Raw genomic sequence first — 22,035 nt, forward strand, 5'->3', positions numbered from 1 at the left:
GATTTGCTCAGTTGTAAATAAAACAGCGAAGTAAACGTGACCCGACAGACAAAACCTGAGTGAATTAAGTCCAGCGTTTAACACTGAGAGCTAAAACTCAGCTCAGGTTTCAAAGCTGTGTGCCGGTGATTGGACATCAGCCGCTGATAAAGTGGGTTCGTGCTCTGTTGGGAAACAAGCTCCAGCAGCTCTGCGCTCGGGAAAAACTATATTTACTTATCTTGTCCAGAAAAATGTGCTGAGGTTGCGTAATATCTAGCACCGGCTGCCCAGTTAAACTGTGACTATCACCAGGTAACGTGGGCGTGTTTCTTGAATTAGCAGCAGGTGTTAAACAGCTGACAGGTGAGGAGGAGGATGCATGCAGGTAAACTGAGGGCCTGTTGAGCTGATCGCTGGTTTCGTGAGAAAAATGTCAGCTCGTCCTTTATGTTACAGAAGCACAGAGACACAAGACCAGGTGGAAAGAGACGATCGTTCGGTGAAAATGAGAATCTGCGAATGCAACACATGGAACACGGAGAGTGGAATATGTAAACAAACCGGTTAACGTAACCCCCTCGGTGCACTCTGCATGCTGACTGTTAGCAGAGCTACTGAAATCTCTGAAAACATCTGAGCACCTTTGCAAACATGTTCTATGTTGACAACCTGACCCATGTGAAGATTACAGCGCGACATTCGCAGCTAAAACACAGTTAAAAGTGTAGTTGGTGACAGAAAAACGGGGTATTTTAAAACTACACCACCAACATTGCTGCCTGTGATTTGAAATGCATTCTGGGATACCTGGCTGCCCCAAGTCTACACAAGCAATCGATTATCTAGGATCGACCTGTTTTGACTTACTTTGCACGGCAACCAATCAAATGTTAGAGAAGCTGCATGGGCAGCGTTAACCCCGCCCCCTGCGTTTGATGGGTGAGGTTGACAGATAAAATTATTTCATGACGAGAGCCAGGCGCCAGGACTGCCAAAATGAAATAAATAAATATATCATTAAATAATTAATTAAATGTGTCAATAATTAATTAAAATGTGAAATACATAAATAATTAATTAAATGTGTCAATAAATAATTAATTAAATGTGTCAATAATTAATTAAATGTGTCAATAATTAATTAAAATGTGAAATACATAAATAATTAATTAAATGTGTCAATAATTAATTAATTACATGTGTCATAACTATTTATTTAATTAATTATTTCCCATTTTAATTAATTATTGACACATTTAATTAATTATTTAATGGTGTATTTAATTAATTCATTATGGCAGTCCTGGCGTTCCATATTTTCCTGCCCGTCAGAGGGTTTGTTTTCATGCGCGCTGCGCTCAGGCCGTCAGGGAAGTGGTGGGCGTTCCTCTTCATTCGCTCGTTGACTGTTGATGCTGAGAAGAATTTCTCCTCCGCAATCAGCTCTTCAGATGTTTCTCCCTACGCTTGTAGAGGACATGCATCATTTTAAACCCAGTCGAGACAGACTGTACACCACCAGGTGTTGCGGATGTTGCCACGTCCGAACGGGGACGATCATCCTGGGAACATGGTACATGGTACGTACTGTGGTTCGCAATGATAGGGGTCAGTAAGCTAACGTTAGCTAGCACTTTACCAGTTCCGTTAAGTTCCCCAAAGTAGGAAGTTATGCAACGAAGGATGTTAATACAAGGTGAAAATGGCTCTGAGAGTTTGTTGCAGTAGTTTTTAGGGACTAAAATATGAAGTAGCTGTTACTCTGGACTCTTTATTCGTCGAGTTAATGTTAACAGAAAGCTAGGGTTAGCAATAACCCGCTACCGCTGTCATGTCGGATTTTGCTTTCTGTTAGTCTCAAACTCGCACAAGTTTGAAAAAAAAAATCGGTTAGAAAACTAAAACAGAGAACACGTAGTGGTTCATCATTTTTTCGAAGTCATCAGCAGCTGGTTGGTTATTATGCGTATTAAAATACATGAAATTTGACTTGCGTAGCTGACATTTCGCTAACTTGCTAACATAGCGTTTATCAAATAGTGGCCATAATAGCAACCCAAAAAGGCAAAAACGCGCATTTAACACAATGACTACTTATTGTGTCTCACATATGTGGTGATGGTGATGGCAGTTCTATTAAAGTAGTCAAAAGTAAAGTAATTGGGCATGCCCACGTAGCTAAGGTTAGCTAACTGTTTTTTGCGCATCTTGTTGCTGCAGCTCTGCTGGCTGGTTAGAGTTAAATCGCTCTCTGAATTAATCCCCTTTTCCTTTGCCCCTACCACGTAGCAGATGTTGCATGCTTTGGTTGCGTATGTAAATCCCGTTTTGCTTTTTTTAATCCCTCTGCAGCTGCACAAAATTTGCCTCGTTTAATCACGTGAACTGCGACTCCCAAATCACTCGGTCGTGTCCATAATGCTCTCTACTGCAGTCGGATAAATGAATAACAGTCGTAATCGACCGGGGTGTCATTTTTACATTATTAAATCCCACCGTTAAAACGTATCAGATGAATGTCGGGTAGATAAATAAATACTAGCAGTTACACACATTATACCAAGCTTATTTTCTCAAATTAATATCCATAAATACTTCGATGGAGTTTATAAAGTTAAGCCCTCCACTCTTTCCTTTGTTGTTTTGTTATTGTTTTGTTTTTGTTTTTTTAGTTTTTTTAGCCCAGCTCAAGCCGTACATTTATATGTTTGGTATTCCTCACTTTTTCGGGTGGGTGATATAGCCTCAATATTACGTCGCAGCATTTCAAGAAAATTTGCAATAATTATATTTCTGCCAATATAGAAAAAAAATACTAAACAGTGTGTTTTTTATATTTGCAGGCAGCTGCATTTGTAAGTTGATGACCCATTTCCTAATTTAAGGTGTGAATCAAATAAAACAAGACGCAAACAGCAGGATTATAGTTCAACATTTGTAATATATCTGGTGACAGCATAAATCAAATGTCAGCACAAAAGTAGCCCAGGTAGTTTTCTCTTGGGATATTTCAAGTAAAAATAGAAAATGTCTGCTTAACACTTTAGTTTAAATACAGTAGTTTAACCTTGTAATACTACAGGAGCTGTACAATATTGTCAGCAAAAAAAAATCTACCTGAGATGTTGTATCTTGGATTGAGCTTTTTAACCAGCTGTTGAAGCCCTACTACAAGGTTAACCACACGAGTAATTTCCAGCCACTGTTTGCTCTTCCTGTAATGTGTAGCGCATCTAACAAGTTGCAGTGGTGCTTGGTGGAGTCATTTGTTTATATTTACGTTGAACTTCACCAGCTGTTAGTATCTCCTCCTTTCCAGAAATTTGATTCCGTTCATTTGGATTTTAGTAGGTGAAATGTTTAGTCACTCATCCAAGTGAGTGGATATTATTCATCCTTACCTGGATGATTAAGCTAGCATCAAGACATATATCCTGCCTTGTAGCCTGGTTGTACTCGACTGTGTATTTTTTATTTTTTTTATTTTTTTCTTTTGAAACAAGTTTGTTGTTTCCACCTTTAGCAGGACCATTTTTAGCAAGTACTAGCAAGTACTGCACTTTGTTGGAGGATGTTGAAGTAGCTTCCTTTTGAGTAATACACTATCATTGGACCCGTGGCTCTTGCTTTCATGTTCAAGCTTGTATCCTTGTTGCACACTGGGGAACTTTAACACATGATGTTGCTATAGCAGTGATATTGTGATATGACACTTTTATAACACGTGGTAAAAATTATTATGGCTGTTATAATACGGAACAGCCCTACTCAGTGTGCATTCAGACAGCGCTACACAACAGCAGGTTCTATAATTTTCTATACAGAGTATGTACTAACATGGTCTTTAATGTGGTCTAGGCGTCTCAGGCTTGTTTGTTGTTACCATTAATGTAAAAAGCGGAAGTAGAGTTCCTGAGAGAGGCGACATGAAGACGTACCTACTAGCTGGGGACTTTATTATAGTTGATGCAGCATGGTGGTGCAGCAGTTAACAGTGTTGCTTCAGCCAGAAGGTTCCTGTTCTGAATCTGCTGGCCAGCTGGGGCTTTTCTGTGTTTAGTCTGCAAGTTGTCCTTTTGCTCGTTTGGATTTTCTCCAGGTATACAGACTTCCTCCTACAGTCATGCATGTTAGGTTAACAGATCCTAAATTGCATGCATGCTGGTGTCAGCAATGATAGAATGATTTAAACTAAATATTCACCTCTTTGTCAGTAATTTTGATCTAGAACATAGGTGTCAAACTCTGGCCCGCGGGCCAGATTTGGCCCACAGCCTAATTACATTTGGCCCGCGAAGCCATACCAAATTACTATTAGAGCTGGCCTACTGGTATTATACAGCTAATATATATATTGTTTAGTATTAAGCTTTGCTTGTTCCATATTCAGTTTTCCAGCAAAACTTATTTGAGTCCATAAGAAAAGATTCATTCTTATATCTGGAGGAAGATTTTTTTTTCAATAAATATTAATGTTAGCCCACAACTTTGTTCCAGTTTTGAATTTTGGCCCACTGTGTATTTGAGTTTGACACCCCTGATCTAGAAAATTTAAATATTGTGTCTCAGATGTGTCAGAGTCTTAGCAATAGATATGTGGTCACATTCAGTAAAGAAACATTAGCTGCAAGTAGAGATAGCTGGTAGTACTAATTGGTAAGCTAGTGTCATACATTACAGATTTTAATTATTGAAAGGTGTACTTAGTTTTTTGTAGTGTTTCTTTTTTAACAATTTTGAACAGTTTCTGCTTAAATTGTGCTACTTTAGAATGTTTGGGGATATTTTTTTACTTTCAAGCTACAATTTTCTCAAGTGCTTATCCAGCTGGGGCTCCCAGTTGTCAAATAGCAGGTGGAGTTTATAAAAAACAGGTTGCAGGTCCATGATCAAGTCAAACTAGTTGAAAATGACTTTGATCACTTTAAGATAAGGAGAGTGTTTTCCTGTTTCACTGTCCACAAATGAGTCACCAAAAACATTTTTAAAATAGTGTTTGGTTTAACCTGTCAGTATTTGGGCTGGTTTTTCAAAGGCACCGGGTCAGAACTGGTTCCGTGGCCCATTTGTGGGAAGTCGATAATGGTGTGTAGCAGTGATTAATTCGGGCATCCACGTTTGGCATAAAAATGATTTTTCAAGCAGATGATATCAAAGGAGAATTTGAAGGCTACATAACAGAGACCCAGTGTAGGTTTTATTTATGTCAGTGAGTAATTGGAGCATAAGTTGAAGGGCACAGGTGTAAGGGGGCTTCCAGATTAGGTTCACTTAATGTCTTTGGGCTTAAACAGTATGTGCTAGACTCCTAATTTTGAAAGCATTAAAAAAAAAAAAAGATATTGAAAGATATTGTTGTGCCTTCTTGAATCATGGAACAAGATGAATACCCAGATAAGGCAAAGAAGAAGGTTTTGCAATCTTGTTGTGATCTTTATCTGATCATACAAGTTTACTTCTCTTCCTTTTACGTAACCAGTGGTTTCAGTTGATCTTTTTCAACAATAAACTTGTTGCTGTGCCTTTCAGCTTCAGTGTTGGCATGTTTCTGGAATCTAAAATGTGTCCTGGTAATTGTATGTTCATCTACTTTTGGTGAAGGAATACATATCTATGTATTTTAAAGCCCATTTTAACCTTCTCTTTCCTCCATTCAGGTAGTGAACCTGTTGATGGGCATCCTGCTCACTGTCGCTGTGACCCACCCAGAGAACGTCCCCACTATCGACCTGCAGTATGAGGTCATTGACCACTATTTTGCTTCTGACCGGATGTCTGGTAAGTAAAAACAAATTGTCATAAAACTAATTTCATAACAAAAAAAAACTGGATTGTATTCTGGTTAGTGGATCATACACCAGTATTAACTTTCAAAGGTTGGTCTTTGAATTGTGCTGTGTCCTATGACAGTAAGGGCTTGTGCTCTGAGGTAGAATGAGTGAAACATTAGTTCACTCCATTGGAATAAATAGTGGAGCCATGCCTTTTCTTTTCAGTGCTTTTCACTAACTCATGAGTCGCTTTTATTCTGTGGTTGATCATGTGATTCATTTTCCACTGGGAGATCAGCTCCACACTGACTGCAAAACAAAATTCACAAGGACAGCAGAACACTGTTAAGTTGTTTACGTGTCATCTTAAAATGTAGTTTGGGGTGTGGTGCCACTGGTGCTACTTCCTTTGTGACTCCTCGAGGATTTATGTTTGTTTAGATATTTGTGTGTGCGCGACAGGGCAGGGCTGGCAGGACTGAGTGCGCGTTCTGTTTAGCTGGCAGTTGTTTTGTTGGTTGGCTTGGTGAAGGCCTCTTCATTTTTCTAAAACAGTGACTCAGCGAGAGAGGAGGGGCCACATCGGCCATGGGGTGACCTTCCCATAACAGGCTTGTGCCAGCACACAGGACATTGGAGGATGTCCACTGCTGGATGTCCACTAAAGGCAATCTTAATATTCAGATGGGTTAAGTCGTTAAAAGTCATGGCCATTAGGGCAGCTTCATCAGCCTCCACTCATTCAGCAGTTGAAGTCATTTTAAAACGTTGTGCAGCTGATAGAAAGAACAGGTGAAAGTGGCTCTGTGGGTTTGAGGTTAAGGTCATTTCTTTAAATACTCCTTTTAGATATGCTGGTATAAATAGGAAATCCTGTGTTAATAATATCAGAATTATGAGTTGATGAAATTTTAGCTATTCGTCTTCCTGCTTTAAAAAATATATTATTGCGGTGCGTGCATTTGCCCCTATCAAATTTATTTTTCTTGAGCGGCAGTCCCCTGTCAGGTTCATGCATCAGTGAACATGTTGTTCTGCCTGAGCTACTGAATAACAGAAGATTTTGTCTGGACCGCATTGCTGTAGTTGCTCACTCACAGCATCTCCAGTGCAACAGGCAGAAGAGTTCAGTATGAGAAAGACTGAGTAAGTGATGAGGAGAGAGGAGGATATGAAAGGCAGACCTTTTAATTATCCCAGACTGAGTTTCATTACGTCTTTACTGACCGAAAGCGAGAGGCTTAATGCTCCCCAGAGCTGGCCTTTAAAATGGAGTGAGCTGGAAAGAGAGAATCCCTGGAGACTGTTCACTTAACACTGAATGCAGCTGCCTCAAAGACCACAGGCAAAAATCCATTCTTCCTCACTTACTGTATGTTTAACAACAAAGCCAGTGCTGTAATAAAATGTAGTAAAATCTTTAACTGTATTCATTCAGTGTATTCCTTCTGTCTTTTTCCTCATACAGAAAATGCCTGTGTTGGATTTGCCATCTCTCTCTTGATGCTCACTATCAGTGCCATGATGGTGTACGGAGCTATTACTGTAAGTGTGCACTGTAAATAATCTTTTTTTTTTCTTTTTAAATCTCTTTGACAGCATGTAATATATTTAAAGTGTTGTCGTGTTTTTTTTTTAAATGCAAAAATGTAATCCCAAATGTCGTGTTTAAAAGTGTAAAAGAAAAAGAAGCAGGATAAGAGGTAACCAAAGGAGAAAAACACACCAAATAGCCCTGATGTCATGGGGCTGAAGCACACAATGCTGTGATCTTATTGCCTGTCGTCTTTACCTCACAGGCTTGCCTGATGGCATCAAGACTGACAGGTTTGATAGCGTTTTGACGTGGACCTGTATTTAGCTGCTAGTATGGATGACTGCACAGTTAAAAGTATGACACCCATCTGCAGGCTGGGTATACTGTGCATGCTGATTACTGTGCAGGTAGAAACCCAGAGACAAATGTGGCAGATACCCTTTTCCACTGTAGTATACCAGGTACCCCTTTTAGATGCCACCCTCCCCATTATAATAAGTATTTAATTATAGTGTACCAAATCCAAATTCCTACTTAATGTTAGCAGTGAAGAAGATTTTTGTCAGAACCTGAGTACACTGTGCTTTGGTAGAAAGAAAATGTATCAGAAAGGACTGTTTTGCTGATTTAAACCTTCTCTATATATATTTATGATAATGCCTGTTTATATCTATGGGTGCTCATTGTTAGCTGTTTGTGTTTTGTTTACCTCAAAGCACATCTGATATTTCAATCTGAGCAGTGGAAAATCTCAGAATCGTTACGTTTAAAACTTGGAAGAAGACTTCTTAAGAAATGAGTAGTGCACCCACAGCTGTAAGATTTGTAGATCTAAATAAACCCTAAACATATTAATGTTATCATAACGTTCATAATGTTATCTTAACTAAGACAAGTGTTTAGAGATAAGGTTTCAATCTGCACTATGGTTCTTCCAAAATTATAAAAGATCTCCCCAAGTGATTCATTTTTTTAATCTTCTTTCTTTCTTTCTTTCTTTCTTTCTTTCTTTCTTTCTTTCTTTCTTTCTTTCTTTCTTTCTTTCTTTCTTTCTTTCTTTCTTTTTTAGCATCGTGAGGGCTGGCTCATCCCATTTTTCTGCTACCAGCTGTTTGACTTTGCTCTGAGCTGCCTGGTGGCCATCAGTTCTCTCACGTACCTACCCAGGATCAGAGACTACCTGGACCAGCTGGTCAGTTCAAAGTCCGATGTTATTTTTCACAATATCTCAATCTGACTACACCCTTTCCATGACAGTATCTTTACAACTTCTCACTTGGCCCTCATCCAGTATCGCCCTCTTTGCTCTCTCTAAAGATTTAGTGATTCACACCATGCCCAGCTGGAAACTGAGATTTTGGACACTTATTAGTCATCATTTTCCATAAGTGTTGTTGCATAAATGCAAAAGTTGTTAAGGAGGTAGTGTACTTTTGTGTCACACTGAAAGTCTCATGGACACTACAGCGTATAAATGTAACTGGCTCTCTTCCACAGTCTGTCTTTTAACCTGTCTTCCTCCCATCACCCCCAACCGGTCGCGGCAGATGGCTGTCGCTCCATGAGTTTTTCCTCCCCACTGTCGCCAAGTGCCTCTTCAAAGAGCGTTGTTCGATTTTCTCTCCATTATTGTAGCGTCTTTACCTTACCATATAAAGTGCCTTGAGGCATCTGTTTTTGTGATTTGGTGCTATATAAATAAAACTGAGTAAATGTGCACATTTATACATCAAACACTCAATTAGTAAACAGTCAGTATTTATAGGGAGTCCTTTCAGATGCAGCCATGACCAATGAAGCAACAGTCAACAGTCACTGTATCCACAACCTAAGCTTTTCATGCTTCTAACGATAATAAGAGAGAGAATTCTGATTTTACCATACGATTTATCTCTACACGTACAGAGATTATTTCCTAGAGGGAAAACAAATGTAAGAAAACAGATGAGCTCATTGTTATTCTTTCAGTAAGGGTGCTTCAGAAGAAAAAAAAGAAAACGATAGTTTGACAGTAAAGTGAGTAAGAATCAACATTTTGTCTGCTTTTCTTCCTTAGCCGGATTTCCCATACAAGGATAACCTCCTCTATATGAACTCCAGCTGCCTGCTGCTCGTTGTGCTGGTCTTCTTTGCCTTCCTCATCATTCTCAAGGTGAATCTATCAATTATTCACAGTCAGACACAGTTATATTAGTATGTTTGTTTGGTTTTGGCATATTAGGAGGAGGAGACGGGAAGCTGTCGACTGTAACGATACAAATAGTTTTCCCTCTGCTTTCCAGGCTTATTTGATCAACTGTGTGTGGAACTGCTACAAGTATATTAACAACAGGAACATGCCAGAAATCGCTGTGTACCCTGCCTTTGAAACCCCTCCCCAGGTATGCAGGCCGCCTCAGCATCTATGAACAGAAAGTATTGAGACACTGGCACCGTGATGCTGTAGTTGAGGCAGCAGGCGACACGGTGTCTCCACACTGAAAGCTGACCTCTTGAGAGGATAGTCTCACTCCAGATATTCTTTATGCCATCTTTAAAGAAACATTTAATATTAGTTATTATTTATGTTGCACTATAACATGCTTCTACTATGGTAAAATTAATTCATAACTCAAGCTAAAATCAACAATATAAATGATTTAATTTGCCGGTTACCTTCTCAGTTATTAGACTGAAAATGTGTCTGTAGACAAACAGAAGTTGCCAGCATTCACATTTAAAAAGCTCCGATTCACTTTGTGCATTTTCCTTTATTTTTAATCGAGTTTCAGAATAATTTCAAACTAATTTTAACTTCACTGATGCTGCTCTGCTCAGAATGTGCTGAATACTGCAGATGGGAGTTCTGATGTCATCACAGCTTAATTTCATTTATTGATGTTGAATTCAACAAAGGAACTGAGAGTCACAGAACATGACTCTCAATTCTTTTTTTCAGAGACATGCTTGGTTGGGTTTTTGGTTTCATGTTGTCTTTTTCCCCCTCCCTGTACAATGAGCCCTCACTACTTTAAATGTTTCTCTCTCTTCTTTAGTACATCTTGCCTACTTACGAGATGGCCATGAAGATGCCAGAGAAGGAGCCGCCTCCTCCTTACATGCCAGCCTAAACACCAGCCCTGTTGCCAAAACACACACGCACACGCGCACACACAGCCATCATATGCATTCCTTCTTGCCCTCACCTCATCCCCGACCCCTCTGACCTGTTGTGTAAGTGTAAGACCACTGAAGATGTTTAGTTCAACCCTCCCACCCGCCCTCAGCCGCTGTATTTCTATAGTGTCTATAGAGAGCGTTCTGGAAATGAGAGGAGAAAGGTGGCAAATGAGAGCATGACTGAAAATAGATGAATGAATGAATGTGTTTAAAAAGAGGCACAAGTGTATCCCTGTCCCACCCCCAACTTCTGCCATCATTTTTTTTGGTGTCTTAGTAAAAGGGATATATGTGAAAGTTAAACTGCTTGAAATGCTCTTATCAATCCAGCACATCCCATTAATAGATTGATATATGAAGTTTAAAAGAAAAACAAACTGACAATCCACTTATTATAGCACTTATTTTTGCATTGTGTTACAGTTTTCCCCTCAATCATTAAGAAGTAAATGATTCTATCTCAGTCTTGAATGGAGTCTGTAGCATTTTTTTGTCCGTTATTTATTTAGCTTCACTGTAATTAAGTTTTACCCCCACCTTAGACATTATCACCACTCTCTGCTGCCCCTATGTGTTGGCTAAGGTAGTAAACTGTGTTCCAGCTAAGATAAACAGTGTGGGGGCAGAGGGCACTGATGGTGGATCATTTTCTCTGCTTTTTCTTTTTAACTTTTACCTGGTACCTGTAGAAAACGGCTAGTCTTGTGAAAATTAGTTGTTGCATGCTTATCGGCAAACCTTACCCTCGTTCCTATATTGGTCATATGATTTATCCTAGTAGAAATACATTTGACTTCAATAAACCTTTCAAAACTATTACATCTTAGTTCTCGTCTTTTTTTTTTCTCATTATAAATAAACTGAAGGAAAATCGAGAGATATTAAAAAGAAGGAGCTCTCACTACAAGTCTTGAAATAGCGTTAAGGACAAAAAAACAACCACATCGTCTCATAGACTCATATGCTGGTGATTGATAATACTCATACGCCATCTAGTGTCAGCAGGTAGTAATACAGTTAGTGTTTAGGGACGACCTCAACCCAGCCCTTATTTCTTTATTTTGTTTCCAAGTAGCCAGACTTTCTATTAATTTTTGAAAGTGGTCTTAAACAGTAATTCTTCAGAATTTTTTAAGGTAATGTATTATTGTCTATAGCTCCACATGTTTTATATTAAGTTATTCAAACTCTGGACTTTGTTGGTAGAGTGTATTTCAGACAGCATGTTTAGATCAACAAAATCACATATTTACCACTTTATTGTCCCAAATGTTTTTTCATTATGCTAAATCAAGATTTGCATATTTGCAGCACTGTTGCAAAACATTGAAAAAGTAAGAACAAAGAAACATTTTTGGCTCTTCTATACACCTTCTCCTGAAGTTCATGACCCACCTTTTTGGGGCAGACACTTTGACGTGTCTCACTCAGGTCTCCTCCTACTCAGTGGCGGTTTGACCCCCTGATCCTCACAGACAAAGTATTCAGAGAGGTCAGACCACAGAAGGCGCTCTTCACACTGAAATGATGAAGGCTTTTCACTGGATCCTCCTGTACTGCGCTGCACCCCTGCTGTCTGATGTACAGGGCACATACCACCTCATGGCAGGGGATCCCGAGCTAATGGCTGCTCAGAGTTACGCTCAAACCAGAAATAATGGGCGCCCACTGCTCAGGACCCAGAATCCAGCAAGTAAGTCTTTAATTTTTAGTATTCTGGTTTTACACAAAAGTCTAGCAGTGGTGGAATAGGTAGGCTAGGAAAAGAAATACAGCAGCTTAAAAACATTTAAGACATTTAAAATATCAGAGAGCAGAACAACTAGAATTTGACTCCCAAGTTTAGTGGAGTTGACAAAGTACAAGATACTTGAGTGAGCATACTTTGTCCACCGCTCCTTTCTAGCAGTATTGTTTTGCTTTTTTCCACAAAAAAGTAATGCACATTTTTTGTAGTTAAAATCATTCATTTTTTTTAATATTACAGATATTTCATTCATAAAAATTCATTCTAACAAATAAATTTTACACTCTTCTCAAACACATCCTGCATGAATTCTCAGATCTTGGCTGGGGGTTTCACAAGCTCTGTGCAGACTATAGTAGAAGCTTGTCTGAAACAGCCCAGATGGCTGAATGCACATACTAATAATTTGTCTGTGATCCTAAGTAAACAAAAGAGATTATTGCACAGTATATTTTACTTACTACACAATGTCAACTTACACAACTTTCCTGTTTACCTTCTACCAACCTACTAATGTTCTCATCACTTTTCCTTTCTGGTGGCCTCGTAGTTCACAGAAGTGACTACACGTATAGAGGAAGGTATCACTACCACTACCAGCCACCAAGGATCCCTCCACCGGTAGTGTATCACCCCATTCCTCTATCTCCACCAGTGACTTACCACAGACCCCCAGTCCCCATATCACCTTTTCACCACACATTCAAAGGCCCACATATGCATCACATACACAAAGCTTTCTCACCACCACTGGTTCGTCATCCCCAACATGGGATCAAAGACCCGTTCCCTTACAAAGTGAAAGGTCTATGCCCCTCACTTGTGGTACGCCCTCCAACTGAACCAGAACCGACAATTCTACCAACCCTGCCAGCGAGTACAGTGCCACCAGTGACCGCTGTGCCGCCAGGGAAGACCACTACTCCTGTGACGCTACCGGTCAGTACCCAAAGCGGCTTCATCACCACCGTCAGTCCTGTGCCGACAGGTAGAATATTACCAGTCAGGTTTGCTTTCCAAACCAACCAATGCTCTTTTTTCAGGTCAGATATTTTAGTTCCATTTCATCAGTGATGTTTATGTAAAGAGGTAAACACTCCAGAAATTATCTAGTTTAATGTATGTGTGTAAAACCGGACTGGCAGGGATTCTAACTGCCATTGACATGCCATTTTTCATGTGTTGGGCATAGGGCATCCTTTTCATTCAGGAAAATGACATGAAAGGATAAAGCATGTCTCTGATAGACTGTTGAATCCCTGAAATGATGCATAGTATGTCAAATAGCATACAGTATCATTTTAGAGGAACCACCGCGGCGATGCTCAATTGTTTCATTGAGTGCATCCCAAAGTATTCTTTCTTCTTTTGTGGATGAATAACTACATAATGACCTCAGAGAAAGTACAAATGTTTGTCTGAATAACAAACTGGATTTTTTTGGTATTATATCGATTTAATCCTGCCATGGTTTGATCACAGAGACAGACTCTCAGTGCAGAAGCCGTTCCCTGGACCTGGTCTTCATCATTGACAGCTCTCGCAGCGTGCGTCGAGGAGAGTTTGAGAAGGTTAAAATCTTTCTGGCCAACATGGTCGACACCCTCGAAGTGGGCTCAGATTCCACCAGGGTGGCTGTGGTCAACTACGCCAGCACGGTCAAGACAGAATTCCTGCTCAAAGACTATTTTAGCAAACTAGACTTGAAGAAAGCCATCTCCCGCATTGAGCCTTTGGCGACTGGCACCATGACCGGCCTCGCCATCAAAACTGCAGCGAATGAAGCTTTCACCGAGCAGTCTGGAGCCCGGCCTCGTTCTAGGAATATCTCCAAGGTGGCCATCATTGTGACAGACGGGAGACCTCAAGACCAGGTGGAAGAAGTGTCTGCTGCAGCCCGGGGAAAGGGTATCGAGATCTACGCTGTCGGGGTAGACCGTGCAGACATGCGATCCCTGCAGCTGATGGCCAGCACCCCTCTGGAGGACCACGTCTTCTACGTGGAGACCTACGGCGTCATCGAGAAGCTCACGTCCAAGTTCAGAGAGACCCTGTGCGGTAGGACAAAGAGGGCCTGCAAGACCTTTTTCCATCATTAAGTCTGGTTCTAGTTCCTCAGTAAGGGGCACCTACAGTCCACAAGGGGGAGGCTTTTGTGGGTCATTGACAGTTATTGGTAAAAATGTGAAAAAAGTATTAGAACAGATGGTCTCAGCCCCCGTATGGACTGCAGATGTCGGCTCTAGAACGTGCTTGTAGTCGCCAATTTAAACCCACGGAAAGTCTTAAGACTGTCAGCTTCTCTTTAAAAAGCAAAAAAGTTTATATGGTGATCATAGATTGATTATTTTTGCAATCAAAGCGTCCTGATTCTCTGAATTTTTCCTTAGTATGTGTTGAAAATAATTCAAACGTAGAGTAAAACCTCTCTACAAAACTTTTAAACATTTGGAAAACGGATTAGAAAGCATTCAGATGAACATAACATGATAAGTGAAATCCATCCATATAAGCTGATTTTATTCTTTTTGAAACATCAGCTTGAATAATAGAAACATCGAATTTTCAAAGTAAATTTATCAGACACAATGATCAACAATCAAAAAAACAGTTTGCTAACTTGTGTGACTGCTCTTCAATTACGTTCGTGTACTAAAAGACAGATGTTGAAGGTTTGAAATGGATGTTTTGCTGTATTGTTTCTCCATATGTGTGAATTTGTGTGCGTCTGTTCGTTAACTGTCCAAACTGATGTGCTTTGTTATGTTACCTCAGTTGTCCAACACACAGCAGTTCACAGATGCGGTGAAGGTGTTTCCGCCATATGTGTGGTCAACTACAAATATCTTCGAAAAGTTTCCAGTCATACTTTTTTAACTCGTGCATGCAGAAAAAAATCGTAAAATTCCAAAATGTGAACTAAAAAATAGCTTCTATCTTTTTTAGCATAGTCTTACGTTTCACAAGCTACCCACCTTGCTTGCACGCAGAAAACTGTACCCATGCTGCCATCACTTAATCCTGGCTTATTCTAGGTGTGGACCCCTGCTCCATGGGACACGACTGCGAACACATTTGTGTCAACAGCAACGCCTCGTATTACTGCAAGTGCCGGAAAGGTTATATCTTGAATGTGGACAAGAAAACATGTTCCCTGAAACGTAAGAACATACTGTGTGGATTTCTGCAGCTCTTTGGTGTCATACTAATGCTGCTCAACAGTTTAAAGACATGTGTAGATACCCAGCTTGGATTCTGGTCAGGGCTTCATAACACTGCAAAAATCCTGAATCTGTAGCAGATGGTTTTGTTTTTTTGGACAGTTTACATGAAATTTGTACTTTTCTGCCTTAAAAAGCTTCCATTGATTTAAGCTTTGTTTTGTTCTCCATCAGCAGTTTAGTGGGGGAAAGTGGTGTGGGTGGTGCTCTGTGTGCTTTTTCACTCTCTGCGTGATCTGTTACCCTGATGTGAAATTTGCTTTCTCCCGGCAAAGAGGTGAAGGTCGAGGTGGTGGAGGATCCCTGCAAATGCGAGGCTAGACTGGCTTTCCAGAAGCAGACGCAGGCAGCCATCCAACAGCTCACAGCCAAGCATATCCAGTCTGTTGTTTCAGATGGACGACAGTTTATTATGAACAGTCTCTGCAGCTGACATCTGATGGTTTCTTCGTGTTATTATTGTTACTGGTGTTATTGCTCCATTGTATAATTGTCAAATAAAAGTCCTTGACTCCTCAAACTTGCTGACGTGACTGGGAGAATAGAGCGTCTTGAGAACACGGTGGGCCGTGCCTGAAACTTTGCACGTAAGTAAGAGTCAGCGGCTTTTTCCTCCATGATTGGTAGTAAAAGGTTCCCACCCATTGGGAGCAATCTGACCTCCTGATTATTTATTTTCTGCAGAGCCAGATGACTTTTGTTGCTCCCACAGACTACTGCATCATGGGGAGGAACTTCCTGTGATCCACTCTAACTTCAACCACAGACTGAGAGAAGCGATGACTCACAAATCAACCCCCCAGGTTACTGACTGCTGAGCAACAATGTCTACAAATAAACTTTATTTTAACTTTTTATTGATGATTTTTCCCCCAAATCTACTGTAAATGTTACTTAAACTAAACCCCCAGGAGCATATTAAAATATATAGTAATCCAACATCTTTTTTTTTTTCTATTTTGTATAAATGAATATTGTATATATTAGCCTCATGCTGAATTAAACGTAGCCTTAATAAATGTGTAACTTGAATTCAACTAAAAATACAGAATAATGAATATTTTCCCATTTATCAGGTGGTGACACAAACATGTATCATACCATATATATAGTAAAAAATTCCATTAAAATTTAATCTAATCTCATATTTGCACATTTGTTGTTGTATTATTTTTGAAATAATATTACATGATGCCCTCTATAAAATACATATTTAAAAAAATACAATTACTATCTAAAGATGTAACAGCGTTATAGTAAATTCTTTAAGTAGTAAAATTCTAGCTGATTGACTGAAATATGCCATTTATTTTGTGAAAATATTTAGGATTATAACTCTGCATTCCAGAATTGTTACAGTTTTTGTATTTTTTTTTTTTTTTTTTAGTTTAGTTTAATTGTATTTACTTTTCAGTGTATTTTTCCTTGTTTAAGCGAAGCTTTTATTGTTTGGAAATGATTAGTTTCATTGGTTTTAATGTTAGTTTTAGTCTTTTGTAGATGTTACTGTATGGAGGGAATATGCTAGATGTAGGAAAATGAACACAAATGTTACCAAAAAAACCCCAGAATTTCTTTGAAAGCAGGTATCTTCATTAAACGTGTCTGTTTAAGCCTCACTGCCCACTGCTTACCCAAAAAGATTACTGTAAATGAAGCCTGGCACTCAATGATTTTTCAAGTTTAAATGAAATTAATATTAAATGTATCAAACTGTCTCGGCAACTCTTCTAAAATTCATTCCAAGTCCTCTCAATGAACATCTATCTTCAAAAACTTGAAGGTATTTGGGAAAAACGTGTCTGCAGATACAAAAGAGTCTCTTACATAACTGTACATTTTTATGGCATACACGTATTTCTATGTCAACTTAGAAAGGCAAATATGAAGGTAAAGCTCTAACATTTCTGTTTACAGTGCGCTGTTACACCGTTTGGCTTCACAGAACGATGTGTGGGGTCAGGGGGAAATCAGTTTTTAAACCTCTATTTTTTTCACTCAGAAACATCTTTGATAGTAACACAACATAAAGCACGATTAAAGTCTACAGTTTACTTCTCTGACTGCTCTGAGTTGAAAACTTTCTGGTTTTGTACCCTGCTATCTTTTACGCTTTGGCTGGTGCCAGAAAAACAACAGACATAGGTCACCGTGTCACCTCTGGAATGACTTGGCAGCACAGACAACAGAGCTTCTCTGTCTGCGCTGTCTGTGTGAGTCAACATGCCAATGTTTACCTCAGGTCTGCTCTGGATCCTCTCCCTCCCTCCTTTAAGCAGACAGCTGTTTTAGGTTTGTTTGCTATTTCAGTTCATAGTTACCACACACACAGGCACAGAGAGGTGAGCCCACCAGTGTTTCGGGGGGAAAAAGATAAATGGGACTCACATGCAACCGAGAAGAAGAAAAGACACTACAACGGATGTCTCTTCAGGAGGTTTAAATAGCAGAATCTTCTGCTTACATTCATTGATTACTCTGTTACTTTAACAGCTGCACATGTCCTCATTGAAATGCTTTTCTCTTGTCTCCTTATAATAAACCGTTTACCGTTTCTCACAAGTGTTAAGCTGGGAATGGTTTAAAGTAACCATATGTGCTCGTCAGAGGTGCAAAGCAGTGAACTTCCTGCTAGGTTTTTATTTTGGGAAGGGAAGTGTGAGGCCACTCTCATATCTACACACTAAATATTAAACTGCTTAGTATAAAACCTGGAAACAGGAAGAGAAGTGAAAATGACCATAATTTTCATGACCGAAAACATTTGCCATCTGTCTCAGGCTCCAGAAATCAAATGGGCCTCATGGAATATTTCTTATAATCACTAATCCAGACAATAACTGTTTTGTCATTCGAGCAATAAAATAGAAAATGGACTTTGACTTGAGTAACAGCCAAATCTCATGATAAACAGTCTGTTCTGTAATTGCGATCGATGTATCTGAATGTATCACAGTGCAGCTTGAGAGTTTTACATCAGTTGCACTTCACATGAGCTCCACATTGTCAGTGTTTTTCATCAGACAATTTATTTTAAATCTACATTTCTATATCATGTTTGTGTTGTATGATGTATGACAGAAAGGTTTATTTTTATGTTGTTTGTTGCCACGGTTGCATTCATTTCTACTTAATTTAAAAATCTGCCAAATATGTAAATTACTCATAAAAGTGTAGACAGCTATATGTACGAATGGCACATATGATTTACCTTCAGAGCGACTCTGTGCTGTAGTTCATCTTCAATAGGACCCTCTTATTGAAGGTGTGTCTTTCCTGGTTCTGTCAGTTCACAGTGATCTTGGATGTTTTGTGTTAATTCTCTCAGCAAACAGCAACATTTTGGGTGATGAGACTCAGCGCTGTTGAGATTTCTGAACATTATGTTTTCTTCATGATATAGGCGTCGAAATAAAACAGTTAAATCTTAAATAAAATGTGACAATTTAACACATAACCGCAAAGCCGACTTCTTCCTCTTGGATTCCTGTCATGTAATAATTTACAGTCACACTGACGTGAAAATTTGTATATTATATCCGTTTTCTCAGTAGTGTCAACAGACAGTGGCCTACATGCCCTTCCTCTGGTCAAAACTGTCTCTGTTTGATCCGTTTCAACTCATCCACACAGTCTGGAGATAAATGGGCTGTAAAAGGGAAGTGCACAGCCTCTGAATGACCTTTAGCTCTTAGGGTGTCATTTTTTTTCAGCAAGACAGTTGACTTCTTCACCCTGGACATTCCAGAGAGTTCCCATTGTCTTGTTACCGGTGTTTGGGGTGATTAATAAGCAGGTTTTTTTTTTTCTTTAAAATATGAAAAAATGTCTTTAAAGATATGAAGCCTCTTGTTGGATTTCCTACTCAGATGCTTTCCATAGATCAATATTATTTGCACTAATTGCATCATTTACTTTTTAAATCAAATCTAAGTCGAGTCTGACACCTGCTGTTAGAAAAAGAAAGCACCGTTTGGTTTTCACTCACATGGTGTTTTGGCTTCTGTAACATCCATCCATTTTCTGCAACATATCCAATTTAGGTTCACATTAGGGCTCGAGTGTATCCCAGCTGACATCACGGAAGAGGCGGGGTGTATCCAGGACAGGTTTCAAATCTATTGCAGAGCTAGTACATAGAGATAGACAACCACTCACACCTACAGTCAATTTAGACATACCAATAAAATCTAACAAGCATGTTTTTGGACTGTGTGAGAAAGCCAGAGTTCCTGTAGAGAACTCATGGAGACAAAGAGAACATGGAAACTCCACACAGCCAGCTGGTGGATTCAAACCCAGGACCTTCTTGTTATTAGGCGATGGTGCGGGTAGATAGTTTGCCCCCTAAGAGGCACAGTAAAACAATAAGAAGATAATCTCTCTTTCACAAATGTGTACACATGAAAAATCAAGAAAAACAGAGAAAGCTGGGAGATGCTTGATGTAGTTTAGTAGTTATTATGAGCAAAGAAAATAATGTAGGAAAGGTGCATTTCTACAACTAAATGAAGAAAATGGGAGAGAGAGGAGAACAGATGGAGAAAGGTTAGTAAGGAGGGATGGAAAGGGGACAGGCAGGTGGTCCTGATGGCACACCAGTGGATTTTTAACAGGTTGTTTACTGCAATTATTGGGAGAGATCGGATGCCTGAGGAATGAGGAAGGTGTACTGGGACCAGTTTTCAAGAACAGGGATGATGTGTAGAGCTGTAGTAACTGCAGAGGGATAAATGAGCCATACCATGAAGACATGGCAAAGTATTATTAAAGGTATGTTAAGATGACAGGTGACAATCAGTGAGCAGCAGTATGGTTTCATGCTGAGAAAGAGCACTAAGGATGCAACGTTTGTTTTGAGAATGTGATGGAGACATACAGAGATGGTGCTTCACTGTGGCTTTGTGGCTCTAAAGAAAGCATGTCATGGGGCGCCAAGAGATGAGCTGCGGTACTAGATGAGGAATTCAGGAGTGACAGATAAGTATGTCAGAGTGGTACAGGACATGTATGAGGACAGTGAGACTGTGGTGGGATGTGCAGTAGGACAGACAGGTTCAAGGTGGGGGTGGTATTACAATAGGGAGATGCTCTGAGAAGCTTCCGAAAGTGGTGATGGACAGGCTGACAGATGAGATCAGGCAGGAGTCTTTGTGGAGAGTATCTATTCTGTAAAATAGTCAGATGTCTATTCATAGTAATGTACAGAATTCACCTGCTTGCTGCTACTACTGCACATTCACCCAATGTATATACTATATATATATATATAATGTTCTTCCTCTACTCCCCCCCCCCCCCCCCCACCCCCATTTTTGCACATGTCGAGGAACGTGTCAGCATTAGCGGTTTTAGATACGGGCGACACGGGCGGTGGTCGGGGGCGGCATCACGGGCATCGGCAAAAAAAAAATAAAAAAATTGCTCGTATTCATGCTGCCCCGACGTCATGCCAGCGCATATTGGGAATGGCATAGGCACCGATCGGTTTTCTATCGCCCATTTGCTGGGAATAAGGGTGCCCTCCGTTTGCGAGGTGGGCCTGCTGCTTGCGGCACAGGGAGGAGAGGGCGGGGCGGCGGGGGATTCTCTGGCTGGCTGGAGCAGCGTCTAATAACCAACTCGCAAAATTAAAAAATAAAAATAAAAACAAAACAACAAACACGAAACACCAGACATTATGATACAGACTTATAATTTGCACCGATGTTTTTTCGAAATTCTATGAGCGAAAAGTGAGCGCGAGAGCCCTCGGTGCGCCTGCTCGCTGTTGAAGTCAAAGTAAACGTTATTGTCATCTCCGCTACATACAGTCCAGTATATAGAGAGGCGAGACGACAAACAATATCTAAGAAGAGTAAGAAAATAAATATACACTTTAGGACCAGGGGTAAAGGAATCAATAACAATTTAAAATTTATAATTTACAGTTTGATGATTTAAAGTCTCACACACAACCTGTCGAAAGGGGAGGAGGAGCGGCTGCTTCCAAATAGAGCACATTTCATTCATAATGTTGTAAATCCAAGCCCATTATGTATTCACGATCTGAATCCTGGGTTGTGTGAAATCCCAGAAATAAACCCTAGACAAAGTGAATCTGTGAACTGAGGTGTAGGTCTATTAGGTTGTGTTGATCCTTGGGTTGAGGGATTTGCGTTCATACTGGAGTGCAAAATTAAAACCAATGGAAGATGGACAAGAAAAGTTCAAAGCCATCAGGTGCTTAGTTTAGAAAAAATAGAAAAGAAGAGGAGGAGAAACGAGCAAAAGATACAGATAAGCAGATGTGTCATTGGATAATGGCAGGTCATCCTTTAACAATAAGACTAACCTTCAAACAATACATTATGTTACAGATTTTAATATTAATTCGTCATTGTCAATTGTTGATTTGTCCGCCAGAGGGAGTGTTCGCCCTGGGCGCCAAACAGGCTAGGACCGCCACTGCGTGTCAGGCTACATTTCACTGTGTGTTATACTTGTATAACTATGCATGTGACAAATAAAGAACCTTGAACCTTGAACCTTGAGTAGGGAAGAAGAGAGAAGAGGAATGAAAGTCAAGCAGAAGACCTGTTTGTGAATGAGAGAGAAGAGACAGCGAAAGTAAATGAG

At 39.8% G+C, this 22,035-nt stretch overlaps 2 protein-coding genes across 3 annotated transcripts; both read left to right on the plus strand.

The window, feature by feature from the left end:
* The first annotated feature begins 1,333 nt into the window (after positions 1 to 1,333).
* laptm4a (lysosomal protein transmembrane 4 alpha) lies at positions 1,334 to 11,265 on the plus strand. The gene is made up of 7 exons (XM_085133864.1): positions 1,334 to 1,562; positions 5,640 to 5,760; positions 7,222 to 7,298; positions 8,360 to 8,482; positions 9,347 to 9,442; positions 9,573 to 9,671; positions 10,326 to 11,265. The coding sequence occupies exons 1-7, from the start codon at positions 1,395 to 1,397 to the stop codon at positions 10,398 to 10,400; spliced, it is 759 nt and encodes a 252-aa protein (XP_084989990.1). The 5' UTR covers positions 1,334 to 1,394; the 3' UTR covers positions 10,401 to 11,265.
* Positions 11,266 to 11,387: 122 nt separating this feature from the next.
* matn3a (matrilin 3a) lies at positions 11,388 to 18,502 on the plus strand. 2 transcript variants are annotated; one of them, XM_085133861.1, is made up of 7 exons: positions 11,388 to 12,142; positions 12,747 to 13,184; positions 13,679 to 14,254; positions 15,232 to 15,357; positions 15,693 to 15,790; positions 15,938 to 16,004; positions 16,102 to 18,502. In XM_085133861.1, the coding sequence occupies exons 1-6, from the start codon at positions 11,974 to 11,976 to the stop codon at positions 15,992 to 15,994; spliced, it is 1,464 nt and encodes a 487-aa protein (XP_084989987.1). In that variant the 5' UTR covers positions 11,388 to 11,973; the 3' UTR covers positions 15,995 to 16,004; positions 16,102 to 18,502. The 2 variants fall into 2 exon arrangements, with proteins under 2 accessions (XP_084989987.1, XP_084989986.1); XM_085133860.1 differs by lacking the exon at positions 12,747 to 13,184 and having other exon boundaries at positions 16,102 to 18,501.
* The last annotated feature ends 3,533 nt before the right edge of the window (positions 18,503 to 22,035 follow it).

Source organism: Neolamprologus multifasciatus, chromosome 15, assembly GCF_963576455.1.
Source record: "Neolamprologus multifasciatus chromosome 15, fNeoMul1.2, whole genome shotgun sequence".
NCBI lineage: Eukaryota > Metazoa > Chordata > Actinopteri > Cichliformes > Cichlidae > Neolamprologus > Neolamprologus multifasciatus.